Here is a 26988-nt window from a genome sequence, read left to right as displayed (position 1 = left end):
AAAAAAAAAACAAGTATCTTCTTGAAGTCCCTCAAATTAAGGTAAAGAATAAGAACAAATCATTCTGGAAGAATGCAAAGGAAAATAGCTTTAGATACTTAAGTGACAATTGAATTTATTCTTATAATTGTTTTAATAGCTTTTGTATAATCTTCATCGCTATTATGAGATATAAAATGTATTTATCAAATCTGTAATCATTATGCCAAAAAATCTGAATTACTGTAATATTTTGTATATTGTTAAAACTGTAACTTTAATTGTAAAAAAAAATTTTAAATTAAAAAAAAAACAGAAAAAAAATAGTCAATTAGGACAAATGTTAGAAGAGAAAATGATTTTGGATTAAGCATTTGATAATCAGCATTACATAAAACCAAAAAGAAAACTTCAGGCAAAGTAGGCTGTTGCAAGTATAACCTAGAAAAGCTGCTGAGTAGCAGGAGCCCCTGCTAGCTGGCTCAGGACAGCACTGCCCTTTACAATGCACAGGCCTTATAGCAAAAATAGCTCACAAATTCTATCAGTCTATCCAAGTTAGCATTCCTGCAGCAGTCCACCACAGGGAGCAGAGAGATGTGAAAAGATTACAGAATTAGAAGCAAGCTGTACCTACAAGTGAGTGAAAGCTAAGCTTCACTGGGTGTTATTATGTGTAGGCAACAAGTTGAAACCATTTTGATTTCAATTTCCAAGATGATTCATCAAGAGTTTGTTATATATAATTCCAAACTCAGTAGTGCTGTTTTATGCAGAGGAAGATGCTGAAAAGACTCAAATAATGAGTCATTCCACATTCAGTAGAAAACTGTGTACTTACTACATCCAGCTCTGGTGCCTAACTATACTTCTTTCCAGTCCAAGAGAGTCAGGACTCACATTGCAAACCTCAAGCTTCAAGATATCCTAATGTCCTACTGAACAGCAGATGACAAGATTCCCAAACTTATGTAGATTCCAATTAACGTCACTGAGTAAGAACAATGAGTCAGGTCCTGGACATACAGGAAGCAATAGGATTTCTGCCCTCAAATATAGCCATCACATTCAGAGAAGAGACATGGGCATTATACCCTACAAGAACCTTTTGCCTTGGGTACACATGCATGCAAGAAACAAAGAGATCTGAGAAAGGCCATTGTTTGTGGAGGAGGCAGGAAGGGGGTGCAGAGGAGGCACCTCAGTTCCGATTCATTTGTCCACAGTGGGGTGGAGATATTAGGCAGGAGGAATACATCTACACACCCAATGATATACAGGAAATGACTTTAAATTCTGAGAAAGTGAAGTTCAGAACAGCTAGAACATAATCTTCAAAGAGAGTGCTAGGAAGCAGGCCTGGAAGGATAGGGAAAGGCAGCCAGTTTATCAAGGGCTCATCTGTCATGCGCAGCAGTTAGATTTCACCTTACAGACACAGCAGCACATGAAAATATCCTGTTAGGAATTTCCCATTAGACTTGCAAGCCAGAAAGATCACTCAGGTTCAAAAAAAAGTGACACCACTTCTGCAGCAAAACCAGAGTGAAGTGTACCTGAGAAAGCACGAGCTCCAGGTGACACGGTGTCGCTCTCTACTGGAATAAACTTGAGCATGCCACCACATCCCTTTGAGTAGTTTTCTCCAAAGAGCTGTCTGCAAAAAAGGGCTCCAAGGACCCAGCAGCAGGACTTATGTGAAAGCACTTTAAAGTAGACCTGCATAGCATTCATTTACATTTCTACTATCCACTGGCAGCTCCTATAAACTAACTCCTAAGCTAACTGTGACTTCTTCACAGTTTCTAAGCCACCTCAAAAAGTCATTTGGCCACAGTGAAGTCTGGGCACTGGCTTCAGTTCTATCCTGTTACCTTTATACAGGCAACAATTTTATATTTTGAATTTTATATAGTAAAAATTTAAAACCAACTCAAATAACTTGTGAAAAAAATAACATAGGATATATTACAGAAAATGACACCTTATGGCTCTGATACTGCTACTTCCTGTGCAAATGCTCTTCCTATAGAGCATCTGCATGCTGCTAACGTTTTTGTCTTTACTCAAGGATCACCTCGGTTGAGGCTTTTCCTGATCCTGCTTACACACAGCTTCCCATTACTTTTCTTTGCATTTCTCTCAATATTTACTTTATTTACTTATTTTGCTTATGGTATCTCTCTCCCTAGTAGAATGCCATTCCTTTAAAAGAAAAGTGTTTCCTTTAAAGGAAACTACTGTATTTAAAAGAAACTACTGTATTCTCCAGAACACTGCCTGGCATAGTATTCACATGATAAACGCACTCACAGTTCAATCTTCTCATGTATACTACACAGAACTGTGAATTTTTAGTCATCTACCCAGTAAACATTTCTTCATTCCCCTTCTATATTCCAAGACCTGCTATAAGCACTAAGAAATCCAATAAATACAGCAGACCTTGTCTTCAAATACCCCATTATTTATGGGGTGAAAATCTCTAAACAGAGAGTACATGTGCCATGACAGAGGCAAGCCCAGGGCAAGTCCACAGCTTGGGAGTTCTATGGAGAGCATCTAAGCGGAGATGGCTAAGCAAAGAGATGTTGGGAGATCATGATGGGAAGAGTGGAATATGCATGAAGACAGAAGACAGAACACTCAGGGTTGTTTGAGGACTATGAATTTGTTAGGACTTCATCAAGGACAATGAAGCTGTACAGAAGTCAGACCACAGGCGATTACCCTTGCCCTGGAAAAATCACAAGAAGATTTTAGGCAGAAAGGAAATGAACACATCTTCAATGAGAAAGACTATTCCAGAGGCTGGAGAATCCAGCTTAAAAGTTAATGGTGCTTAATGCTCTTACAGAGGGTCCAAGTTCAGTTTTCAGCACCCATGTTGGGTTACTCACAACCACATATAAACTCAAGCTCCAGGTGGATCTGATGCTCTCTTATGGCACCTGTACTCACATGCACACATACACACCTACACAGAAGCAATAAACACATTTTTAAAAATCATTTTAAAATAAGCAAGAGTACTCTAACACCTATATGGAAAAAATACTACAGAAACAAAATTGGAGCCAAGGAGATGCTTGAGAGGCTGTAAGAGTTATTTAAGGGAAAGACTATGAAGACTAAATTAAATTGAGGTCATGGAGTAGAGAGACTGACATAGAGAATTGGTGACACTTTTTGTATAAACAAGTCTTAGCATTATCTGTCTTTCTGGGAGTATTTGCATTTCATGTGGAAAAAAAATCCTGGATTCTTTCTAAATCCTCATTTCTTCTTTCAGACCAACAGTCAACTGCTTTCTGAAAAGTTGTCAAGAGTCTGCAGAGCTAGCTGGCTCATGATCTGTCTATGTATTACCTTAATTCTACTGAAGGACACACTTCTTGTGATGGTTAGTTCTGATTATCAAGTTGACACAGTCTAGAATCATCTGGGAAAGGAGTCTCAATGATAAACTACCTAGATTAGGTTGGACTGTGGACAAGTCTGTGGATAATTACCTTGATTATGTTAATGGAGGTGGGAAGACCAGTGAATTATGGGTGGCACTATCCCTAAGGCAGGAACTTTTGAACTGCATGAGTACAGAAAGTGAATCGGGCACTTGCATGCATGCATGCATGAATTCACTGCTCTCTGCTCTTGACTGTGGATATGATGTGACTAGCTGCTTCAAGTCCGACTGCCCTGATTTCCTTAAGAAAGGACTATAAGCTGGAACAAATAACCAAATAAATCCTTTTCCCTTAAGTTTTACTATAGCAACAGGAGGAAGATTACAGCAGTGATCTCTCCAGAGCACTTGAGAGATCAGGAACAACCCCTGGGATGGACAGGCTGTGATGGTACCAATGCTTTCAAGGCTGTAATGCTACTTCTGGAAACCTTCACATTACTGGGTCCAGAAATGGAATGGTGGCAGGCCATAGGAATCATGCCAAAGGGTGGGTGGATAGGTAACTTGATAATCAGGAGTCAGAAGCCAAGGTTACTAGAAGGCAGGAGGCCTTTAATGAATACTTTCAAAGGAAAATCTGGTAAGAATACTGTGATAGGAACAAGACTAAGGAACTAAAGGGCAGAGATGTAGGTTGACAAATCTGGTAAGGAAGCAACAGAAAGCCCCTGGGTAAAGGGGCAAAAAACCCAGGCTAATTATTCTTTATACTATAGTGCCATGCCCTATGTCCTTCCGTGCTGAATGATGAAGGACACAAAAACTGTCCTGGAAGAGGATGCTCTCACATACTACACGGCACAACTGCTTGGCACACAGTAAACAGCATGGTGAACACATCTCCACTGCTCACCCTCACAAGTCAACATTCTGCTTTATCTCCCTGGGAGCTTCTGTTGTTTTTATAGAGTAAGAGCAGTATTGAGGAAGGACTGCATGATGGCCAGACAGAAAAACTGGAGTCAAATGAATAAATTAATTTAATAGTTTTCTCTTAACTTATCCTTTCACAAAGCATGCTTTGGAACTTTTAACTGTCAGTAGAGGAAAAACAGGACAAACATAAGTTGTACTAGAATTTTCCTCCAAAATAATTAAACTAAGGATTTTTGAAAGTGAAACAGTACAGGCCAAAATTTGGCTCTATAGCAAGATTTCTGGTTTTCTTCAAGCAGGACCTTCTAAAACGCAGGACATGAGTCTTTGGTTCTCCTGTGTGCAGCAACTCTGTTCTATAGCTCACATAACTCTCTTAAACAGATACAAAGGAAGTCTCCAGCTCACTGAGGTCAGGCATCCTCATGGCCTATGCCAATGCTCAGGAGGAAAATAAAAGGCATAATAAGAGGTGAGAGGTGCTACAGGTATGGCATCTACACTCACATGCACACATACCCACCTACACATAAACGAGCTGGCTGACTGAGGGCCTTTCAATCCCTTGTGTTGAAGAAAGGTAAAGCACAGTGCTATGCATACAGTATGACCTTGCTATATGGATGACTGTTCATTTTGACTGTCAATTTGATTAAATCCAGAAATTATTAGGAGATTAATAAAGCATACCTATCAATGTATCTGTGAGGATGTTTCCAGAGGGGATTAACTAAGGAGGGCTGCCCTGAATGTAGATGGTACTGTGCCATAGATTAGAGGCCTGTAATAAATAAAGAGGGAAAAAGAAGAAATACTATAACACAGTCACCCCACCCCTATCCCAGTTCCTGGCTGCCATGAGGTGAGCAGCTTCAGGCCCAGAGCAATAAAGCCAACCAACTATTGACTCAAACCTCTGAAACTATAAGCCAAAATACACCTTACCCAAGTTGTTAATGTCAGGTTAGTCATAATGACTAACACAGAAAATTGGTATAAAAAAAATGAGGTTGTTCCTATGACTCTGCCTCATCATCGTTCAGAAATCTTTGGGATTGCTTTGTGGGAGTCATTTTCACATTTGGATTGACAATAGTGCCCTAGGATGCAGTAAGCAGAACTTAATGGGCAACTCTGATGGCAGATCAGATGAACATAATGTTGATAGGAATGTGGAGAGTAAAGGCTATACTTATGAGTTTTTAGAAGCTAAGGAGGACTTTGTGGGAAACTATACTAAAGGCCACTTATTCATGTTACATTTTTGCCAAGATCATTTTGTCTATTGCCTCAGGATTGTAGGAGGCTCAGTTTAAAGAAAATGGACTAATAAATTTGACAGAGAAAACTTCAAGGAAACCCATTATTTGGGCTGTAGTATGGGTTTTAGTGGCTCCTTTCAGTTGGGTTTCTGGTGAGAAGTAGAACCAAAAAAACAGAGCAGAAAGAATGGAAAAACTGGTTTGCCGAACACCTAAGGCTAGGGCCAAGGATGGTGTGACTGTCAAAGAGAATAGAGCCATTAAAAAGTCAAGTATCCTGCATCCTGGCAATAGGAAACATTTCTTAAAGCCATCAAAAGAATTGGTTGAACCTCCTCAAGTCAAGACAGAAGCTTCAAAGATATAAAGATGTAACTAATTTGAAATATTTTTGCTTTAAGAAGAGAGCTCTAGGGCTCCCTGCCCACAGAAGATTACCCAGAGAAGTGTTTCTCCAAAATCAGTCTTTTAGGCATGGTCCCAGAGTGCTTGGCTACTAGCTCTAAGACTGAAAAAAATTCTTGGCATTATCCATATGACGCTGATTTTATAGGCAGGCAAAATGCAACAGTTACGATGTTCATGGAAACTTCTATACCGATTTCAAAGGAAAGCCTACAAGGTCAGACAATATGTAACTGAGTGAGGATCCCTGCAGACAGCCTCTGAGGTGATGCATAAAGTCATGAATGTGAAGTCAAAGACACTGAGGGCCCCTGGAAGTTAGAGAAGCCTGGAAAGTGAAACATTTGCTGAGGAAAACTGTAGGCAGCAAGCAGAGATCCTTGAAAGGGGACCCATGTGGGCTACATCTGGCAAGACCACAGCAGTAAGGCTGCCAAAGCTGCATGGAGCTCACAGAATGCCACCACAGATCTCAGATGGAAGACCTGGAGCTCTGCTGGGGTTTAGTCTTATGTAACCAATTGCTTCCTTGCTATTCTCATATCCTTTTCATTTGGAATGGGAATATTTACTCTTGTGTCACTGAGTACTGGAAGCATGTAACTTGCTCTTTTATTTTATTGGCACCTACAGCTAAGAGTTGCCTGAGGCTCAGGAAGAGATTTTGAACTTGGGCTTCTGAACAATGTTAGAATTACTAGGACAATGGAGACTCATGGTGCTGGACTGAAAGTATTCTGCATTGAAAAGTAGACATGAGGGACTTGGGGGCCATGGATGGAATATTATGGTTTAAAGAGATGTATTTGGGTGTCATGTTGATGAAAAGTGGGCGTATTGATGATTTTGAATAGTGAACTTGAACTTGATTAGTCACCTAGGAGAAATTAGTAAAGTACACCTCTGGGTATGTCAGTGAGGCTCTTTCCAGAGAGGAATTAACTAAGAAGAGGTTATCAATCTTGAATGTGTGTGGCCCTAGCCCATGGACCAAGTGCCTAGATGGAATAAAACAGGGCAAAGGAGAAATCTCATAGCCCAAAGGCAATGCCCTCCCTCTGCTCTGCTCTCTGGCTGCCAAGAGGTGAGCAGCCTCTGCCACATGTTCCCATAACCAAGATGAAGGATGCCTCTGTCAAGCAAGACTCAATCAGCCATGGACTCAATTTTGGGAATTGTGAACAAAAAATACGCAAAAAAACTTCTCTTCCTTTAAAATTGTTTTTCTTAGTTTTGACAGCAATGACTAACAGCTAATTAACACAATGGTGTGAACAATGGAAAAGGAAGACAGATCCCCTCTTAGCATCTGGACTACATGTCAATAATGTCCACTTAGAGAACTCGGGTAAATGTATTTTGTGAATTTTGCCGTTCTTTAGGGGAAAATATTCAAGTTTATAACAAGATACAATGTGTTTGGCAAAGTAAAGCTTCTCTGTGTTTCAATAAATTGGTATTTTAGAGCAAATTCCTAGTTCCTTGTGTACATAATAAAGTGTATTGCAAAGATGAGCATAAAATAAACTTGCCATGTTTCCTCATCTTACTTTTAAAAAGCACTATGATAAAATATCTAACCAAAGAAACTTGAGAGAGGGAATGTTCACTCTTGGTACAGTTTCCTAGGGCACCACGGCTGGGAAAGCACATGCTGGCTGGAACTTCTCTGTTTGCAAAGTAGGGACTTGCAGTGTAGCTTGTTCATACCTTGAAAAATCAGAAAGTAAAAAACTTGGGCCAAAAGCAGACAGTATCTTCAGAGATAGTATCTCTAGTGACCCACTTTCCCTAGCAAGATCAGTCAGTTCCAAAACTCTCCACACAAGTATTATTGGGAACTTAATCCTGAGCCTTACACATGCTAAGTGTCATACCACTGAGCTCTATCCCTGATAGCTTTTCTTATTTCACATAAGTATACCTGAGACTAAAACAAGACAAAATCATTAGAGTTATTTTATATGAGATAAACTATAACTGTAGAAAGTAGCAGTAATGACCAATAGGCACAGGAAAGGACTACCTGGACAGGACACCAGCAGTGCATCCATTAAGACAAACAACTGACAAATAAGACGTCATGCAACTAAAAAGGACACCATCATTTGAGTGAAGAGGCAGCCTGAAGAATGGGGGAAAAAGTCATCACCAGCTACACATTTGACAGAGTTTAGTATTTACAATATACAACTCAATAAACTAAGCATCAAGAAAACAATCCAATTTAAAATGGGGGAAGAAATTAATAGACTTCTCAAAAAATGAAATGTACATGGCTGAGAAATGTTTTTCAAAATGTTCAGCATCCACAGCCATCAGGGAAATGCAAATCAAAATGACTGTGAGATGTCATCTTACCCAATCAGCATGGATAACATTAAAAAAATGACAAAAAATGCTAATGTGGATATGGGAAAAGAACAACACCTATCTGCTGCAGGTGCAAGTGCCTATTGCTGCAGCTACTATGAAAACCATTGCAGCGGTTCCTCAGAATGCCAGAAAAAGCTCTACCACATGATCCAACCATACCACTCTTACGCATATTCCAAAAGGACTCTGTATCCTACTACAGAGAGATACCTGTTCATCCACCTTCACTGGCCCTCTTCATAACAGCCAGAAAATGGAGACAATCTAGATGCCAGCAACTGATTAATGATAATCAAATTGTGGTGAATTTACACAATGGAATATTATTTAACTGTTAAGAAAAATGAAATTATGAAACCCACAGGTAAATGGATGGAACTGGAAATAATCATCCTGAGTGAGGTAACCTAGATACAAGAATGCAAATGCTGCATGTTCTCACTGATAGCTGGATTCTAGTTTAAATTTTTTGATATGCATGTTTCAGTTGGAAAGACCAGAGAGGAAACTAATAAACAGTCATGGGCAGGATGTGTGTGTGTGTGTGTGTGTGTGTGTGTGTGTGTGTGGCGAGGGATGGGAGATAGGAGATAGGATAATGTAGTGATATAAAGAGGGTAAAATAGAGTAAGAAGGGAGAAATGGGGTAGGGAATGGGAGGGCAGGGCAGAGGAGGGAGTATAAGTGAGGAATAACTTGATATTAAAGACCTTTAGAAAAAGCATATAGAAGCCTACCACTATAGAAACTTCTTGAAGTACATATACATACATTATAAAAAGAGATTTAAAGGAATTACCTTATAATAGGGGGACATGTCTCCTATCAGACATCACAGGCTAGTAAAGTAAAGGCCCAATATCTGGAATGAACTCTGTCTTTTGAAGGGGTCCCAAATAGCCTCAAACAATACTGGTCATCACCCCTGCTCTTAATTACCCATGAGAACTTGACAGTATGACCCTATTGCTGAAGACACTACATACATAAGCCATGGTTTTAAAAAAATACAAGAGGAAATCAAGCTGATACTGACATTAAAGCTTCACCTCTACTAGCTAGCTTTCACAGCATTTGAAAATCTAATGCTTGCTACCAGAAGAGAAAATCACCAGCTGTGAACCCTGTTAGCTACAACTGGCCTGGCAAGGTATGAACTCTGATGCAACAGTGGCATGAATATTATGGAATAACTAATCACTTTCTAATTGAATTTAAGGTACAGTTTGTAAGCTGGAGCCCATACCTGACACTGATACTAGGCCTAGGAACGGAACCTGTGGCTAGACAGGTCACAAGCCATAGTGGACAGCCTAAAACTATTATTATGCTAAATACAGTATTAAACTGACTCCTTATGACTTATAATTATACCCACAGATTAAAAACTTTGAAGTGAAGAATCCCAAAATAAATAATTATATTTAGTGGGTATAATAAGAACAATCTTATTTCTTGGCCAAACACCATGAAGATAAATAAATCACACCTAGGTATAATACAATGACTATGTCCTTGGAAGATTTATCAATGCGATTGATGGTTCCCAGCTCTCCTCTTAAATAAAACTTGATAAATGAAAGCAATAGTTATCACAAGTAGAATGTTTTTTCAAAACTTGGAGGATCTAAGATTTGTTTTATATGGTTAAGGGAGCTAGAACTTTGAAACACATGTAAAATTATTTTTTTATAGTCTGCCTTGGGCCAGAAGAGAATCTTGCTTCAGTAAAATTTGGACATTAGATCTGTACACATAGTAACTATGAAAATCTTATCTATTTACTTGTATACTTTTGAAGAGGTTTTCTTAAAATGATCCAATAAGAAAGTATATCATTTGTCAGGGCTGATCATTACAAGTGGTTTACACAAGTAAACCTGGAGGCTCTGGTTTCCCAGAGGCAATGGTAACACTTTTATGTCCACAAAAGAAGGCATGTGGTTAGGTGCTTTCACTCAGAAGTCAACAATAAAGATCCATCTGAAGCTGTAGCAAGATAGACAAGATGCTTCAACATGACCTAAGTAAAAGTACTACTTTCATAGTTTGGAATTATAAACAAATCTACGTATTACTCAAGGAAATTACATTGCCTTCAGTGATAGTCTCTGTTAAATCACAATTTTACAAAATCTAGAATCACTTGGGAGATGGGCCTCTTGGTTTGCCTGTGGGAGATTATCTTGATTGTGTTAATGAAGTAGGAAGACCCACCCACTGTGGATGGATCCATTCTCCTGGGCTGAAATCCTGGACTTGTAATGAAGAATGGAGACTGAGTAGCTTGCATGTATTTGTCCCTCTGTTTCCTGATTGTGGATAGCATGTGACCAGCTACTTCAGCCTTCTGCTGTCTTGATGTCTCTGCCATGATGGACTGTACCTTGGACTGTGGGCTAAAATAAAACCTTTCTTTCCTAATTAACTTTTGTCAGACTATTTTATCATAGCAACAGGAAAAGGAACTAAGACAAATACTTTCCTAATTTAGAGTCACCTTTCTTCTGGGAAATGAATTAAAAGAAACAAACAAACCAGTTTTACCTTTCAGTCTTTCCTCACTAAAAACACAGTAAAATAAAGTCAATGAAAGGAAAAAGAGGGGGGGAAATCAGGATTCATAATCAATATTAGACAATATACCTCTTAAAGACATTGGGGAAGCACTTATGCCTGACAGGAAAAACCAGGGCTGTCTGCTGGAAACCTTTCAGGATACAAAGGAAAAGGTATGTTTTGACTATTTTAGAAAAGCTGCAATCCCACTCATTAATAAAGTCAAAACCATGAGGACTCACCCTGTAGAGAGGATGGTACATTTCTTCAAAACATGGAGCCAGTTGTGCATAGATCTGGAGGCTGTAGTAATAAGCTGCCAGCTGGAGAGACAATGCTGAGGGAGATTGTTTCTCAAAGCACTTGGTAGCATCCAACACCTATGAAAAAGCAAGAGAAAATTACCTCTGTTGAGTTTTTGAGACAGGGTCTTACTACGTAACCCAGCTGGCCGGGAACTCACTATGAAGACCACCACAGGCAGACCTTGAGCTCACAGTGATCTGCCTGCCTCTACCTCCCAAGTGATGGGATTAAAGCCATTTGCCTTTAACATAAATTGATATAAACTTCCCAACATTCTCAACTCAAACTCAATGTAGTGTGCAGTACAAAAATTTAGAAGTCTTTGTAAGGTAGACTTTACTATATAAAAGTGGATTTAAAGATGAACATTAATGCCAGCATTATAAAATTTGCTCTCTGGATATGGACTAGGGCCCTTTTGGTACCTAAGAATTATCAGGAAGAAATATAATATATAATTTACATATTTATGCATATAATACATAATTTCACTGACAAAAATCCCAGTTCTTTGTTGGTAAAGGCAAACATACCTGTGGTAATGCAAGGAGATAAGCAAGAGCCAATGTCATGTCATTCGGCAAAGCATCACTTGCTAGTTGCAACAGAACTGAATGCAGGAACCAAAAAAAAAAAAAAAATTACATTACCTGGGGTGGAACCTACTGTTATTTTGCTAAACTGTCAAAGTACCTTACACATATTTATGTTTTTACCCATAAACCCGTGTTGCCCTCAACCTTGACCAGAGAAACTTTTTGCAGTGAGCAGCAGTTAATAGAGAGGTACATAAAGATTCAAAGCGCTGAGAATAAGACAGTCAGTGCTCAGGCATAAATGAGATACCTAGAACAATAACACACATACCACCACCACCACCACCATCCCCCGCCACCAAGCTCAGGAAAAATGACAGAAGAAGAGGTGGAAAAATCTAAAAGCCAGGAAGGATGGAGGAGAGCTATGAAAGGATGCCTTCTGAGCTTGACAGAGCTAGTGCACTTGTGCACTCACAGCAGCTGTGGTTACCGCACAAGACCTGCACAAGATCCAGCCAGCCAAAATTCTGACATAGACAGGGTATATGGTTTTTATAATACACCCCTTACTGAGGAGCTACTGGCAATTGATAGTTACTTGGGGAGGGAGAAGCACTGTTCTTTAAGGATGTGGCCATGTGGCCATTGATAGACTGGAGGGAACATACCTCAACATAATTAAAGCCATATACAACAAACCCACAGCCAACATCATTCTAAATAGAGAAAAACTGGAAGCAATCCCATTGGAACCAGACAAGGCTGTCCACTATCTCCTCTTTTCTTCAACATAGTGCTTGAAACCCTTGTAAGAGCAGTAAGACAAGAGAAGGAAATTAAAGGAGTAATAATTGGAAAAGAGATCAAATTATCCCATTTTACAGATGTTATGATATTATATATGAGATGCCAAAAATTCCATGAGAAAACTCCTAGAAATTATTAACATGTTCAGTAAAGTGGCAGCTTACAAAATTAAACTACAAAAGTTGGTAGCCTTTCTATATACAAATAACAAGCAATCAGAGAAAGAGCACATGGAAACACTCCCTTTCACAATAGCTGCAAAAAAGATAAAACACCTTGGAATAAACCCAACTAAAGACCCCTACAATGAAAATTTTATATCTTTAAAGAAAGATTGAGGAAGACATCAGAAGATGGAAGGACCTCCCATGCTCATGGATTGGAAGAATTGATATTGTGAAAATGACCATCCTACCTAAAGCCATTTATAGATTCAATGCAATGCCATTGAAGAATGCCATGACATTCTTCACAGAGTCGGAAAAAACCATCCAAGGTTCATCTGGAAGTACAAAAGACCTCAGAGACCCAAAGCAACCCTGAGCACTAAGAGCAATGCTGGGAGGCAGGGGAGGGGGGATTACTATACCAGATTTTAAAAACTCTATTATAGAGCTATTGTCATAAAAACAACATGGTACTGGCACAAAAATAGACCCATAGATCAATGGAACAAAACTGAAGTCCCAAATATGAGTACATGCAATTTCAGCCACCTGATATTTGACAAAGGGGCCAAGAACATTAACTGGAGGAAAGACAGCATGTTCAGCAAATAGTGCTGGCAAAACTAGATCTCCACCTGTAGAAGAAAGAAACTAAACCCCTATTGTCCACCTTGCACAAAAGTCAACTCCAAATGGGTCAAAGACCTCAATGTGAAGCCTGAAACTCTGAAACTGTTAGAAGAAAACATTGGGAAAAACCTACAAGATATAGGTGTAGGAAAGGATTTTCTAAACAAGACTGCAATTGCTCAGGAAACAAGGGCAAGAATTAACAAATGGGACCTCATTAAACTGAAAAGCTTCTGTACATCAAAGGAGGCAATGAGGGAAGTGAACAGAAAACCCACAGGATGGGAGAAAATCTCCAGCAGCAACACATCTGACAGAATTTTAACATCCAGAATATATAATGAACTCAATAATAAAAAATCAAGAAAGGAAGATACCCAATTAAAAGACGGCTAAGGAGCTGAAGAGAGTTTTCAAAAGAAGAACTAAAGATGGCTAAGAAACATCTTAAAAGGGTGTTCAACATAATTAGTAATTAGGCAAATGCAAATTAAAACCACTTTAAGATTTCATCTTACCCCAGACTGGCTAAGATCAAGAGAACAAATGACACCAAATGTTGGAGAGGATGTGGGGAAAGGGGAACACTCATCCACTGCTGGTGGGATTGCAAACTTGCTCAACTCCTATGGAATGCAGTGTGGGGAACTCTGAAAATGAACCTACCATTTGACTCAGTTATACCACTCCTTGGCATATATCCAAAGAACTCATCCTGTTGCAGAGACACTTGTACATCCATGTTTGTTGCTGCTCTTTTCACAACAGCTAAGAGATGGAAGCAACGTAAGTGTCCCTCAACTGACGAGTGGATAATGAAAATGGGGTTCATTTATATGACGGAGTTTTACACAGCAGTAAAGAAAGATAAAATCACTAAATGTGCAGGTAAATAGATGAAACTAGAAACTGTTATACTAAGTGAAGTAACACACTCTCAGAAAAAAAAAAAGACTTATGTTCTCCCTCACATGTGGATCCTAGCACCAAATCCTTGTTGAGTATGTATTAAGACATAACTACAGGAACCAGGATAATGAAAAGGAACCAGGGAGGTAAAGGAAAAGAAAGAATCTGAAAGAGAAGAACAGGAGGAAAGAGGTGTTAATAAGGGAGATATGGATAAAAATGGGGTTATTTCAAGGGGAAAGGGGAGGGAGGGTTATATAAGGAAGCTTGAGGATAAAGGGAAAGAGGGTGCTCAAGAGAGGTGGGACCATAGGAGCAGTGTATTATTAAGGGAAAAATGCAAAAAATGGGGGCTCTTTAAATGGGGAAACCACGGTGGAAGGGTTGGACAATGAGAGAAATAAACAATGCCTAGCTAGTTTTAAAAAACCAGAGGGAACCATATTAGTCCAACAACCTACTGGCAAATTATACATACAACTAGATCAAGGAATATAATACATGTCTAGGCAAGGTTTATCTGAGAACATTTGGTCTTTGCCCAAGCTTTATCTACATACCACAGAGTAATTATAAGACTGGTGGAACTAATCTTCTTGGATGTCTAACAGCTATACTTTGAGGTCTATACTAATTCATCAGAGGGACATAAAGGACAGTTTTTGCTTCTTGCCCTCCTAGGTTTACTAAGCTCCAGGGGACTAAGAGTATCTCTCAAAATGTCCTGTAATTGTGGTACGCCATCTGTCCTCTTGATCAAGGAGGCTATGGAGACCCCATCAAAGGGACCTGAACCAGTGTCCAGTCTACAAAGAGGAAGGTCAACACAGAGGAATCATTTCTTCCATGCTTCCAAGGGAAGCAAGACATGGATGAGTAGGACCTTTGACTTATCTTCACATAGATGGAACTGGTAAAATAAGGAGCCAGGGGCTCCTCCCAAGCCCATGTGACCCCTGAGGAACAGATCCTAAAACAACCTTAACAGTAAAATTAAATTGGTTTATCTGGGCCAACTGTATGGTCTTAAACACGCAAAAGGAAAGTATAACCAAAGATTAAAGGGATTAATATAATTCTTTAAGAGTACATGTGTATAGCTAAAAGCTACATAACAAGAAACAATGACAGAGAGGCGATATCTCCCTTTGAGTTGTTGGCCAGGGTGGTCCAAGAGACTCCCAGACAGCAACTCAGCATAGATCTGGGAAAATGAACAGCAGACCCCAATCTTATCTAAAGGAATATTGACAACTGATTGCTGCTAGATGAGATCTTCCTAAAATAAGGCTCTCTAAATAGGCTGACTAGATTCAGTGGATGTACAACCACTGGGGAATGGCTGGGGGCACCAACAACACAGTGGACAGTAACAGGAATGACAGAGTATATGGGCTCCAGAGCAGGGGGCAACTATGGTAGGGTGCCATTTGGGATGTGAGTATATAGATAAATAAGATTGTTTCAGATGTTTTGTAGGAAACACACACACACAAAAACAACAAATTAAAAAAATAAGTTATATTTGAGGAAGAAGCATAAAAATTTGCTTCATGTTAATTGGTAGAGGTGAAACACAGTACCATTGAAATCTACCTGATGATTTTATATCGAGGCTCAGGTGTCAAGGATCTCAGAAAGTAACCAATGGTGACTAGTAATAATCAGATACATAGAGATTAGAGACGCATGTGCAAACATCTAAGTGTTAGTAGCATTATAAATGAGTTTTTCTGGGCTGGAGAGATGGCTCAGCATTTATGAACACTGACTGCACTTGCAGAGGACCCAGGTTCGATTCCCAGCACCCACATAGTGGCTACAAACTGTCCTTAATTCCAGTTCCAGGGGAATCCGAAGCCCTCTTCTGACCTCTGAGGCACTGCACGACATGGGTGCACTCATATACATGCAGGCAATACACTCATACACATAAAAATAAAAATAATGTTGGGTGTGGTGACGCACGCCTTTAATCCCAGCATTCAGGAGGCAGAGGCAGGCGGATTTCTGTGAGTTCAAGGCCAGCCTGGTCTACATAGTGAGTTCCAGGACAGGTGGGGCTACAGGGAGACCCTGTCTCAAAAAGAAACCCCCCAAAAATAAATAAATAATAAAATAAAATATTTTTTAAAATGAGTGTTTCTGTATAAACAGTGTATTTTAAAATGAAATGGCAATCTTTTTTAAAGGTTAAAACCTCATTCAATTTTATTTCTTATAGGGTTTACACTGAGTTCAATATTGTATAACTGTATTAATTCAACTGTGAACCTAAAAATTACAGCCAATTTTGAAAGAGATGCATCTTTACCCTGGAAATTGTTATTGAATATGTTAATGCTGTAATGAAATTCTTCTTCTAATCCTGTGGTTATTGAATAAATAATTTTTTTAAAAAGAGAGAGAGACATGAAGTTATAAGGGGACCTGCTAAGGGAGATATAGGGAAGCTGCATGGGGGAAATGGGAGATAAATACGATCAAATTTCACTGTATGCATATACCACATTCTCAAGAATAAAAATAATTTAAATTACATGACTTTGATGAAGGATCCACGTCACACTCGAGGTTCCATGCTTTTAGTATGCTCTGATTTCAATGAAGAGATAGCTTAAGAGAACTCTATGGCCTTTCAAGAAAATCTACTCTGCACCATCTAAACACAGATCTCCTAAAACTGATAAACAGTAACCTTGCCCTCACTAGGAAAAACTATGGTGTATGTTACTGACACATGAGAAAATTTCTGTCAGGCTAGTTACTGAGAAGTTTAAGCATAAAGACATCCACAATAATTCCGTAGAACTCAGTCTTTTAAAGAAAAGATCATGCTGCAAAATTATTTATATTGATGACAGCTAATTGGGGACAATTACTTGAGTACTTTCAGGTCTGAACCTTAAAGTAAGCTGTCTTTGTAATTTAGAAAAAAATTTGGATTACTAAAATGATAATTTTGTTCCTTCCAAGAACACCTCCTCCTCATAATCCACAAAAGGCCTTTTGCTCTGTTCATCTCTTAAAGTTCTCCAAACATTAACAAATTTTCCACAAAACATTTTTATATAAGCAACAACCTATCAATGTCATAGTTTTAATAGAACAGAGTACAATGCCAATAAAGCCTGAATTTACATACAATTGGATTTAATAATGATACATTCTATTTATTTGTGGTCTTAGTACAAATATCAAGTAGCCACATATAATCATGATGTAAATTTATTGTATAAAAACACATACTCATGAACTGCATTAATAAAAGAGAACAGTACATGAATAACTCTGGAAATACATCACTTGAGTTCCCCCCCCCCCAATTTTGTGTTACTTGGGTATTTAAGTCATTAGAATAATCTGGGTTTAGCTGAGAATGATGGGCGAATGAGGAACAAACAAGTGTCAGAGGCTGACCAAGAAGCCAAAACTTCCTGTGGTGATTCATGAGAAAAAATATTGCGCCTTCTCTACTGTGTCTCTGCCAAGTTTTGTTTCTGAAATATAAATTTCCAATGTGTTCTCCAAGTCTTAGAATCAAATGGACCACATTTAGGCCTCCACCAAAATGACCATGTAAAGACCTTTTCTAATCAAAAGCTATTCATTTCAAAACCCATTTCCAAACTCATCCCTTGATTCTACACCAGCAGAAACCTTCTCTAACTAGAATTTCCCTAAAATAAGAGTCAAAGTCCTTAACCTTCAGGGGTGAATGGATTAGGACAAAAGAGATAATCTCTAAACAAATAATGTTAAAGTACAATATAATGGGCTGAAATCAGAATTTGTATCAACAATTATGAGAGAAAGAAGTATAAAATTGGAAACTTAAGGATAAACTTAAGGATAAGCTACATATTCTAGACACCAGAAAATACAACAGGAAAAAGTGTGTAAGGTTAGTCTGCTGAAGACTGGACTACTTTGGAAAACATTTATCTATATACTATACACACACACAACTGTTTTGACTTATGTCTACCTCACATAATCTACCATTCAATATCTGCCCAGCAGTTCTTCTTGGCCATTATTATGAAGGAAGAAAAAAATCCAGCTGTTTCACCTACTAAAGATTCTTCCCTACTCATTTTCGTTCTTGTAGTCTCTTAAAATATAACCTTTAACAGCAACCTTACCTAGTTTATTTCCATTTCTACTCTAATTTTCTTCAAATTATCTCCCTTCTTTATGCCCCAAACACACTGAACCCAGACATCAAAATCAGCAAAGCCTTCCTCCAAGGAATCCCCCAGGAGCCCTTGTTTCACCTGTGTGGCTCTTCTCACAGGGCCTTCTCAGCACCGCAGCTGGAGCCAATCGCAAGTCAAGTGGGGAAATTAAGTCCGGTTTCTGACAATCTTCCTATCACATCTTTATTGTAACAGCAACTCAACCTTTCCTCTATTTAATTTGTATTTTGGCTGTTTCAAAATACCAAAGAATCATAAAGTGATGAAAATATGCTACCACAGGGGATAGTCCTAAAGAGTATGCTAAGTGGGAAAGATACTCCCAAATAAAAGAAAGCAAGCAACAGAAAAAGAGGAATGACGGCAAAGTTAAAATAAACAAGCAATCTGTCACCAGTAGACATCTCTAAAGAGAGAAATCTTCATGTGGATCCAGAAGTTCTAGCAAGCTTATTCTAAAAACATCTACACTATGCCACAGATACAACCATCAAACTGTTACTAACACTTCCTAGCTTATGTAATTGAGTACAAAGGTTATGGCAAAAAATAGACTAGGAAATTGACAATTTCCATGGGTTCAAAGTATTGACAAAAATCACCCTCAGAGTTTTCTATAAGTGCTGTGATTTTTCACTAGGCAGAGAAAATCATTGCAAATACAAATGCTTGCTCTAAAGCAACAATACCCACATAGACACCAGATGTACAGCTATAGGAATTATGCTATTTTCTGTGTTTAACAATGCTCTAACATTCTGGGAGCCTACTAATCCTAGAGATCACCTTTCCAGAGCTAACTAGATCCTGGAGATGGTGAATAACTTGCCTACGAGCACAGCTTTGACATGGAAACCAAGCAACCCAGAGCCCAAATTCTGAAGGAGTTTTTCTATCTGGGCTTTTATACTAACAGATAATAATCTGTTTTAATCAATCATTCCAGCGCCTGGTACCAGACCACTAAAGACTATACCTATAGCCCAGGACTGCCGAAATTATCCATTCTACCCAAGGCTAACCCAAGTTAGCCCTGCCCATGCTCATGTCCACTGCCCCACCCTTCACCTCCTGTGAGAACCAGATAAAGGCCTTCACACACCTTTTCTCTGACCCCTTCTGCCACTCCCTGTCTACCCAGAGGCTTTCCTGTCTGTGACATCCATGACCACTGTCTTAGGGACCTGTATTAACTTCTTCCTTCAAGACCCTTTACATGCCTGTGTCTTCCCAATTCTAAAGAAAACCAAAACCCTGAGTACATTTTAGTACAATTACTAAGACAAAAAACTATAAATACACCATGAAACTCAGGCAAAATGAGACAGCAGGAAGGAAAGGACCTTCAAAACCAGAGAGCCCTGGCTCAAGGCTCAGTTCCTTCACTGATTTGAGTTTCAGTATACAGAAAGCTTTAGACTTTAGGAGGCTTTCTTTGTGTGTATACCCTCACGAGCACATTCTGGGAGCATCCAGTAACCAGACATTAATACATGTGCTGCAAAGCATTTCAAAACTCACACTAAGAGGAATAAGCAGACACAGTAATAGCTTCATGTCAGCTTAGTTCAGCTTTAGATGTCAAACAAGTAATAAAAAGTCCTTCTGGTTTTCAAAGCATTGTGAATTTGGGGTCTGGGCAGATTGGCCTCATAACTAAGTTAGGATTGAGTGAAACAAAGCAGAGTGGTCTCTAGAAGACAGAAAGCACCTGATGGGCTTTCTTCTTCTCTCTGTAAACTACAGGACTGAGAAAGTCAGTATTTCTTCAGTTAGGACACGTTTTAATTTCCCCCCAAAATAACTGATAAGCTCTTCCACTAATAGCTACCACAGTGGGAACAGAAGCAATTGCTTCCATTTTATATAAACCATAATTTTAGTGAATTAACAACTGCATTTAAGCATGAAAATTAATTTCACTCAGAAGAAACTGCAAACTCAAAAGGTCACACCTGACTTCCAAAAGCACTCTGTCACCGTATTTATTCTTACCTAGCAGTTAGTTTGGAACACTACACAATCATTTAAATTAGTCACCTGATTCATATTCCCTATGTGGAAGGAATCAGTTGTTTTCCTTCATTTACAGAAGAGGGAGAGTCCCAGTGAGTCCTTTCTATCTGCTTTAGTGCCAACATAGAATGAACTCACAGCAATCTTGGGAAAATAAATTCTTCCTTTGGCAACTAGCCTTTCTAACAACTCAGCAGTCCCCCTTGCTTTGCATTCCTAACCTTCTTAAATAAATGGTCCATTCACAGTGTTCATGACTGTATTTATTTTTCTGTTGCTGTCATATAATACCATGACCAAGGGAATTTATAGAAGGAGAAGTTTATTTGTGCTTACAGTCCAGAGGGAGTAGAGTTCACCATGGTGGGGAGGTGTGGTGGCAGGAGGTAGCCGGAACAGAAAGTCGAGTGATCACATCTTCAAGCAGGCACAGGTAGCAGAGAGTGACTGGAAATCCTACAAGGCTTAAGAACTCTCAAAGCCCACCCCCAGTGACATGCTTCCTCTAGCAAGGCCACACTTCCTAAAGCCTCCCCAAACTGTGCCACCAAATAGGGACAAAATACTTGGAGACTATGGGAGACATTCTCATTCCAACCACCATAAGGACCCTGACATCCATTCTGAGTTCTGTGTCCAGTGTCCAAATTGATATCTTTGCAAAAGCTGTGAAACCAAATTTTCTTCCTTTTTTTCAAATCTCATTGTAAGACTACACGCTGATACATGACTCTGTGGGCTTTAAGAACATGAGTTCTCCCACACCTGTCTCTAAATGATGCTCCACCACCTCTTCCCTGAGTATTGGGAAAGGGTGTCTGTCATTTCTTCATCTCTCAGCCCCACTGTATTCTATCTTCCCTGGAGAACACTATCACAGCCCTGATCTCAGTAGACACTCTGGTCTACTTTCTTTTTTCCATCTACTTTCTGGTCTACTTTCTGCTTTTTATCTCACAAGATTTACATTACCAAATGTCACTGAATGTGCCAAACAAATGTTGCCACAACTTAATCCTCTTTACCCAATGTCTTTAATATTTATGAAACTGTTCACTGTTCTCTCCTGAAGCCAGACTTCTACTCCAGACCTTAGACCTTAGACCTCATTTTCTCCTCTGCTTTCAACAGTCAGGAAGTCACCAAAACTTCTGGGGAATCACCTCCAAAGGACTTTCACACCTCTTCATTTTTGTTCCCACAAACTCCCAGTTAAAGTTTTCTTTGTTTAAAAGTGGGTCTCTGAATAGTGTGGTAGCACACACCTTTAATACCAGCATTTGGGAGAAAGAGGCAGGCAGATCTCAGTGAATTCAAGGCTAGCCTGGTCAGTCAGTAATAAATGAGGCACTGCCTTTAAAAAAAAAAAAAAAAAGACTGGTGGTGCCTTTCAGTCTTTCTCCTTCTAGATCCTTCTTCAAACAGCCTCACCACAGTAATTTTAATCAAGCATATGCAACTGTGTCACTCTCCAGATTAGAAAAATAAAACCTCTCACTAGTTTAACATTCTTTAAAGAATGAAAGTTAAAATTTCTTATTAGGGCTGAGAGTGTAGCAACACATACCAGCAATCCCCATGGGCTTAGACTACAATTTGTGATTTTAATTGCCTCTTTCCTGTATGCCAGGCAAATTAGCCTAGCATCCAAACTCTGCCTGTGCTCATGACATTCCTGTATGTAACATTAAAATTATGATACAACAAAAAAATGTTCATAATTTTAAAAATATCTGCTCTAATGGGACAGAATCTTTCCATGAATTATCCCCTAAAACTCTGAAACCAGATAGTTATCTCAAATCTTACATACTCAAACCAAATTCAAAAAAGCAGCTATCTGTATATATAGGAAACAGGAGAGCCAGAGAAGATGACTATCTGTCCCTTTCAGTACTACCCAGACTATTGCCAATTTGATGTTATTATAAATAAAGGACACAGTACTTTTGCTTTTTTAAAAAATTTTTATTTATTATTTTTATTTTATGTGTATGCGTGTTTTGTCTGCATGTAGGTAAGTGCATCCATGTCGTGCAATGGCCTTGGAGGACAAAAGAGGCTGTTGGATCCCCTGGAACTGGAGTTACAGACAGTTGTTAGCTGTCATGTGGGTGCTGGGATTCAAACCCGGGTCTTCTGCAAGAACAGCCAGTGTTCTTAACCGCTGAGCCATCTCTCCAGCCCCCACTTTTGCTTCTTAATGTGTGTGAATAACAATCACAGGGTCAATTCCTAGAGGCCATTACTAGATGGAACAACACAACTGTAATTTTCACAGTTTTTGATAAATGACCATGAATGGCCACATGCTCAAGTTGCTACCTGAAGTTACTTCTCTTTGTAGTGCCTCTGCCAGAACTGAGGCAGAACTGGAGAAGTGTACACATACTTAACATCCTGGCACATTTTCCTAGGTTTTATTTTTGAGACAGGGTCTCATTATGTAGCCTGGGTTGGCCTGGAACTTGCTATGCAAACCATCCCAGGTTGGCCTCACAAGGATCTACCTGCCTCTGCCTCCAGAGTCCTGGGATGAAAGGTGTGTGCCACCACACGTTGCCATTTTACTACTTTTTAACATCTACTTCAACAGCCCAAGAAAAATGGAACATACCCAAAATTTTCTGTACAATGTAAGCCTTCATCCATGGGTTGATTTTGTCAAGTTAACCCTGGCAAAGGCTTTCTATTCCTTTCTGGGGAACCATGGCTAAGAGTTTAACCTACTGTTCAACGATGAACCCTAGTGAAATCCAGAAAAATAATTTTTTATTTAAATTCTTTAGTATTAAGTGTTCCTTTTTGAAACAGTTGTCCTGCAAAAGAAAACTGTAAATTCAAGATAAAGTCTAAAAAACCGGAATGGGAAGGTGATGTAGGAGAGCAGGGAAGAAATAAGGAGGCAAAGGAAGGGAAAGGAGCCCCTCAACCCCTGCACCCTGGTTTACATTTCTGGTAAGAGTGAAAACTTTTGACATAACCGGCAAAATCAAAACTGCTGTAAAAAGCTGCCTATGAGATAATATGCTTCCCCCCCCAAAGAGCTATCTCAAACAAAAAGTTAAAGTGGCTAATAAACAAGATATAAGGTCAAAATATATGTGAACTTCGAGTTTAACCTTAGTTATCTAAACCGTAACAGTGCACCTCATAAGCTACCTTACCATTTCATTTGGAAACTCTTTAAGAATTAAGTATAACAGCTTATACTTTTTATTTAATTTTTAAACTATAATTTTTAAAATTTGCTTAATCTTTAAAACCACCTGTCAATTATATCCTTTGAGCAATATAGTTTCAAAGCCCACAAAACCACACATGCAGATATTGTCTGAGACTTCGGTATGATTCTCTTAAGAGCCTTGAATGTGTACTAACTTATCTTTCATAATAAATCCAGACTCTGTTTCGTACATCTCCTTCCTAAAATTCTTTTTGGCGGCTTAAGTCAAGACCCTGCCTTCACTCAAGCACACCTGCACTGCCCAGATACTGACAGAGCCACTGGGAAGGTACCAAAGGAGACAGAATCTGCAAGCAGCTGCCATTTACAAGATGTCATTGGTGAATTTCCCATTTGGGGACGGCTTCTATGCTGGGGTATGCCCCTATGCCACATGGGTCAGGCAGAACTCAAAAAAACAACCTGCCACATTGAAGAACTAGACCCAAAAAACCTATAGTAAGAGGGGGTTGGCAATTTTATAAAAACAAATGCATTTTATAAATTTTATAAAATGCAAATTTTATAAAAACAAATGCATAATATTAACCCAGCAGTTCTAGTCTTAAAATTTTACTTAATTGATGTAGAGGTTCCATTGTAGATGTGTTACTTACGGTTGGGTATCACAGACACATATTCTGTGTGTGTGACCAGTTGTGGAACTCTATAATGGTTTCAGTTTGCATGCAGAATACCCATGCAAATTCAAGCAAACAAAAATCCAGCACAGAACTGGGGAAATAGGCAGCAGGCCCCAATCTTAGCTAAAGAATTATTGACAGCTGATAACTGCCAGGTGAGGGTGAGTTGATTTAAAAGAGGGACTCTAAATAGTGGATGACCTTGCACTGAGGGTTATCTGGGTACACTAACTTAAATTGATAGGTCTTAACATATATGACAGAATCCATGAATTCCAGTGGGGTGTGCTATGGGGTGGTTCAGATAGGAAGGGGGTATAAAGATGATTATTATGTTTTATATGAAATGCACAAAAATTCAATAAAAAAGAAAAAAACAAATTTTACCTAATTAAAATAAAAATATATGTTTACAAAAACATTTGCATCAGAGAGTTCATAGTAGCATTTCATAATAGTCACAACCCAGAAGGAGCCTCAGTGTCCCTTAAGAGAACTGTTTCATATTCATGTAATCAAAATGCTACTTAATCAATTACAACAAATAACTGTACTAATAAACACAGCATAGAAGAATCTCAAAAACTTTTATGTTAAGTTTTACAGAATGAAAACCCATACTGTAGATTCCACTGCTTGATGCGTTTACAAGCGGAGAAAGTCAGAGCATGGGCTGCCTTGTAGGGAATCCCTGGAGTGATTTTAGATACCCATCCATTTCTTTTAAGTTTTCAAATTTAGTAGTATATAGATTTTTAAAGTATTCCCTTATAATGTTCTGGATCTTTTTGATGTCTGTTGTGATGTTTCCTCTTTCATCTCTGATTTTGTTGATTTGGAGGTGCTCTTTCTTTCTCTTGGTTAACTGGGCTAAGGGTCTGTCAATCTTGTTTATCTTTTCAAATGACCAGTTCTTGATTCACTGATTCTTTGTGTTGTTTTCTTTGTTTCTATTTCATTAATTTCTGCTCTGATTTTTGTTATTTCTTCTTGGGTTGGGGTTTCATTTGAAGTTGCTTTTCAAGTGTCTTGAGTTGCAATGTTAAGTCATTTATTTGTGTTCTTTCTGGCTTTTTTTAATGTAGGCACTTACAGCTATAAACTTCCATCTAAGGACTGCTTTCAACATGTCCCAGAGGTTTTGCTGTGTTGTACTGTCCTTTTCATTTAGTTCGAGGAATACTTTTCTTTCTTAACTTCTCCTTTGCCCCCTCATGCCTTAGAGGACCAGGAACACAAAAGGTCACAAATAGCCAAAGTGTAGAGATCAAGGGTCTGCTGAATACTGGTCTTTGGACAAGATCCCTTTATTAAACTTCTCCCACCCAAGGCTCAGGGACTATCTTGGAAAAGGGGGCAGAAAGATTTTAAGAGCCAGGGAGGAGGTACATGACCATATGGAAACAGAGTCCTACAAGCTCCTGGGAACCCGCTCATATGACTCTATGGCAATGATCTCAGCATACACAAGTCCCATGCAAACTTAGGCAGACAATAACCTAGCATAGAACTGCAAAGATTAACAGCTGACCTCAATCTTATCTGAAGGAATGTTGGCAACTGATTGCTGCTAGATGAAGACGAGCTGATCTTCCTAAAACAAGGAACTCTAGATAGGTTGACTAGACCTAGTGGATGGACTTGCACTGGGGAACGGCTGGGGACACTGACAACCAGTGGGCCTTAACAGGGATCACTGAGTAAACAGGCTCCAGTGGGGTGGGGGGTGGTATGGGAGGATGTCAGTGGGGATGGGGGTATAAAGATGATCAAGGTGGTTTGAGATGTTCTGTATGAAATACGCAAAAAAATTCAATGAAAAAGAAAAAAATATATATATAAAGAAAAAAAGAAAAAAAAGGCCTGCCCTACTTTTAGCAGTGTGTATGAGTTTAATTTGCAATGCTAGTCCTCAAACTTTGAATGCAATGCAGTTTCCAAACAAGTTACACAGACAAAATCAGATGAAATCTATGTCTGGGCCTCCAAGTACTAATTCTGTGTAAAATAAGTGCTTTTGGAAAGCATTCTATGATAAATTTCATTCCAGAACTAAATTCACAGACAGGAAAGTTGCCCATATTATTAATTTGGAAATCATTAGCCATTAAATCATTCATTCAGCTAAATAAAAAATGTTTAATGTTTTTAAGCTGGTTTCCATAAAAACTTTTTTATCAACTATAAAATTCAATCACATGGGAAGTTTAAAGTATATTTTAAACTACTTTTGAACCAATCAAGAATGACATTGTTATCACAATTTTTAATTTGGGTAATTTAGCTTATGTTACTACAATTCTCCTGAGGATTTTATTTTTCACAATTATCTCATGTTATAAAATTGTTAAAGGTATCTTTTCCAGATATACTAGCATTATCCAAAGATCAAATCTGAGAGTTTTAAGAAAAGGCTTCCTAATAAATCAGATGCAAACAAAATGGATTATTATTAAAGCCATTATTATTAAAACATACTCAATGTTCACAGTAAATTAGGGAACATACAAAATATCCTTCCTTAGCCCTGAAATGTTCACCCATTCAATGCTTTATTCATTTAATATTTTGACAGGGATGGCAGAGTATGGAGCCTCTAGTGGGAGAGGAAGGCTGTCT

At 38.7% G+C, this 26988-nt stretch overlaps 1 protein-coding gene across 1 annotated transcript in view; it reads right to left on the bottom strand.

Moving 5' to 3' along the window:
* Nbas (neuroblastoma amplified sequence) overlaps positions 1 to 26988 on the bottom strand; it is a gene marked incomplete at its 5' end in the record, with an annotated part of 269116 nt that overhangs the window by 139285 nt on the left and 102843 nt on the right. Inside the window, 2 exon segments of the mRNA XM_017802479.1 lie at positions 11169 to 11306; positions 11766 to 11842. Coding sequence (XP_017657968.1) covers positions 11169 to 11306; positions 11766 to 11842 — 215 coding nt within the window.

This window comes from Nannospalax galili, unplaced genomic scaffold (genome assembly GCF_000622305.1).
Source record: "Nannospalax galili isolate Female #2095 unplaced genomic scaffold, S.galili_v1.0 scaffold100, whole genome shotgun sequence".
NCBI classification, from domain to species: Eukaryota; Metazoa; Chordata; class Mammalia; order Rodentia; family Spalacidae; genus Nannospalax; species Nannospalax galili.
This window is presented reverse-complemented; position numbering and strand designations above follow the sequence as displayed.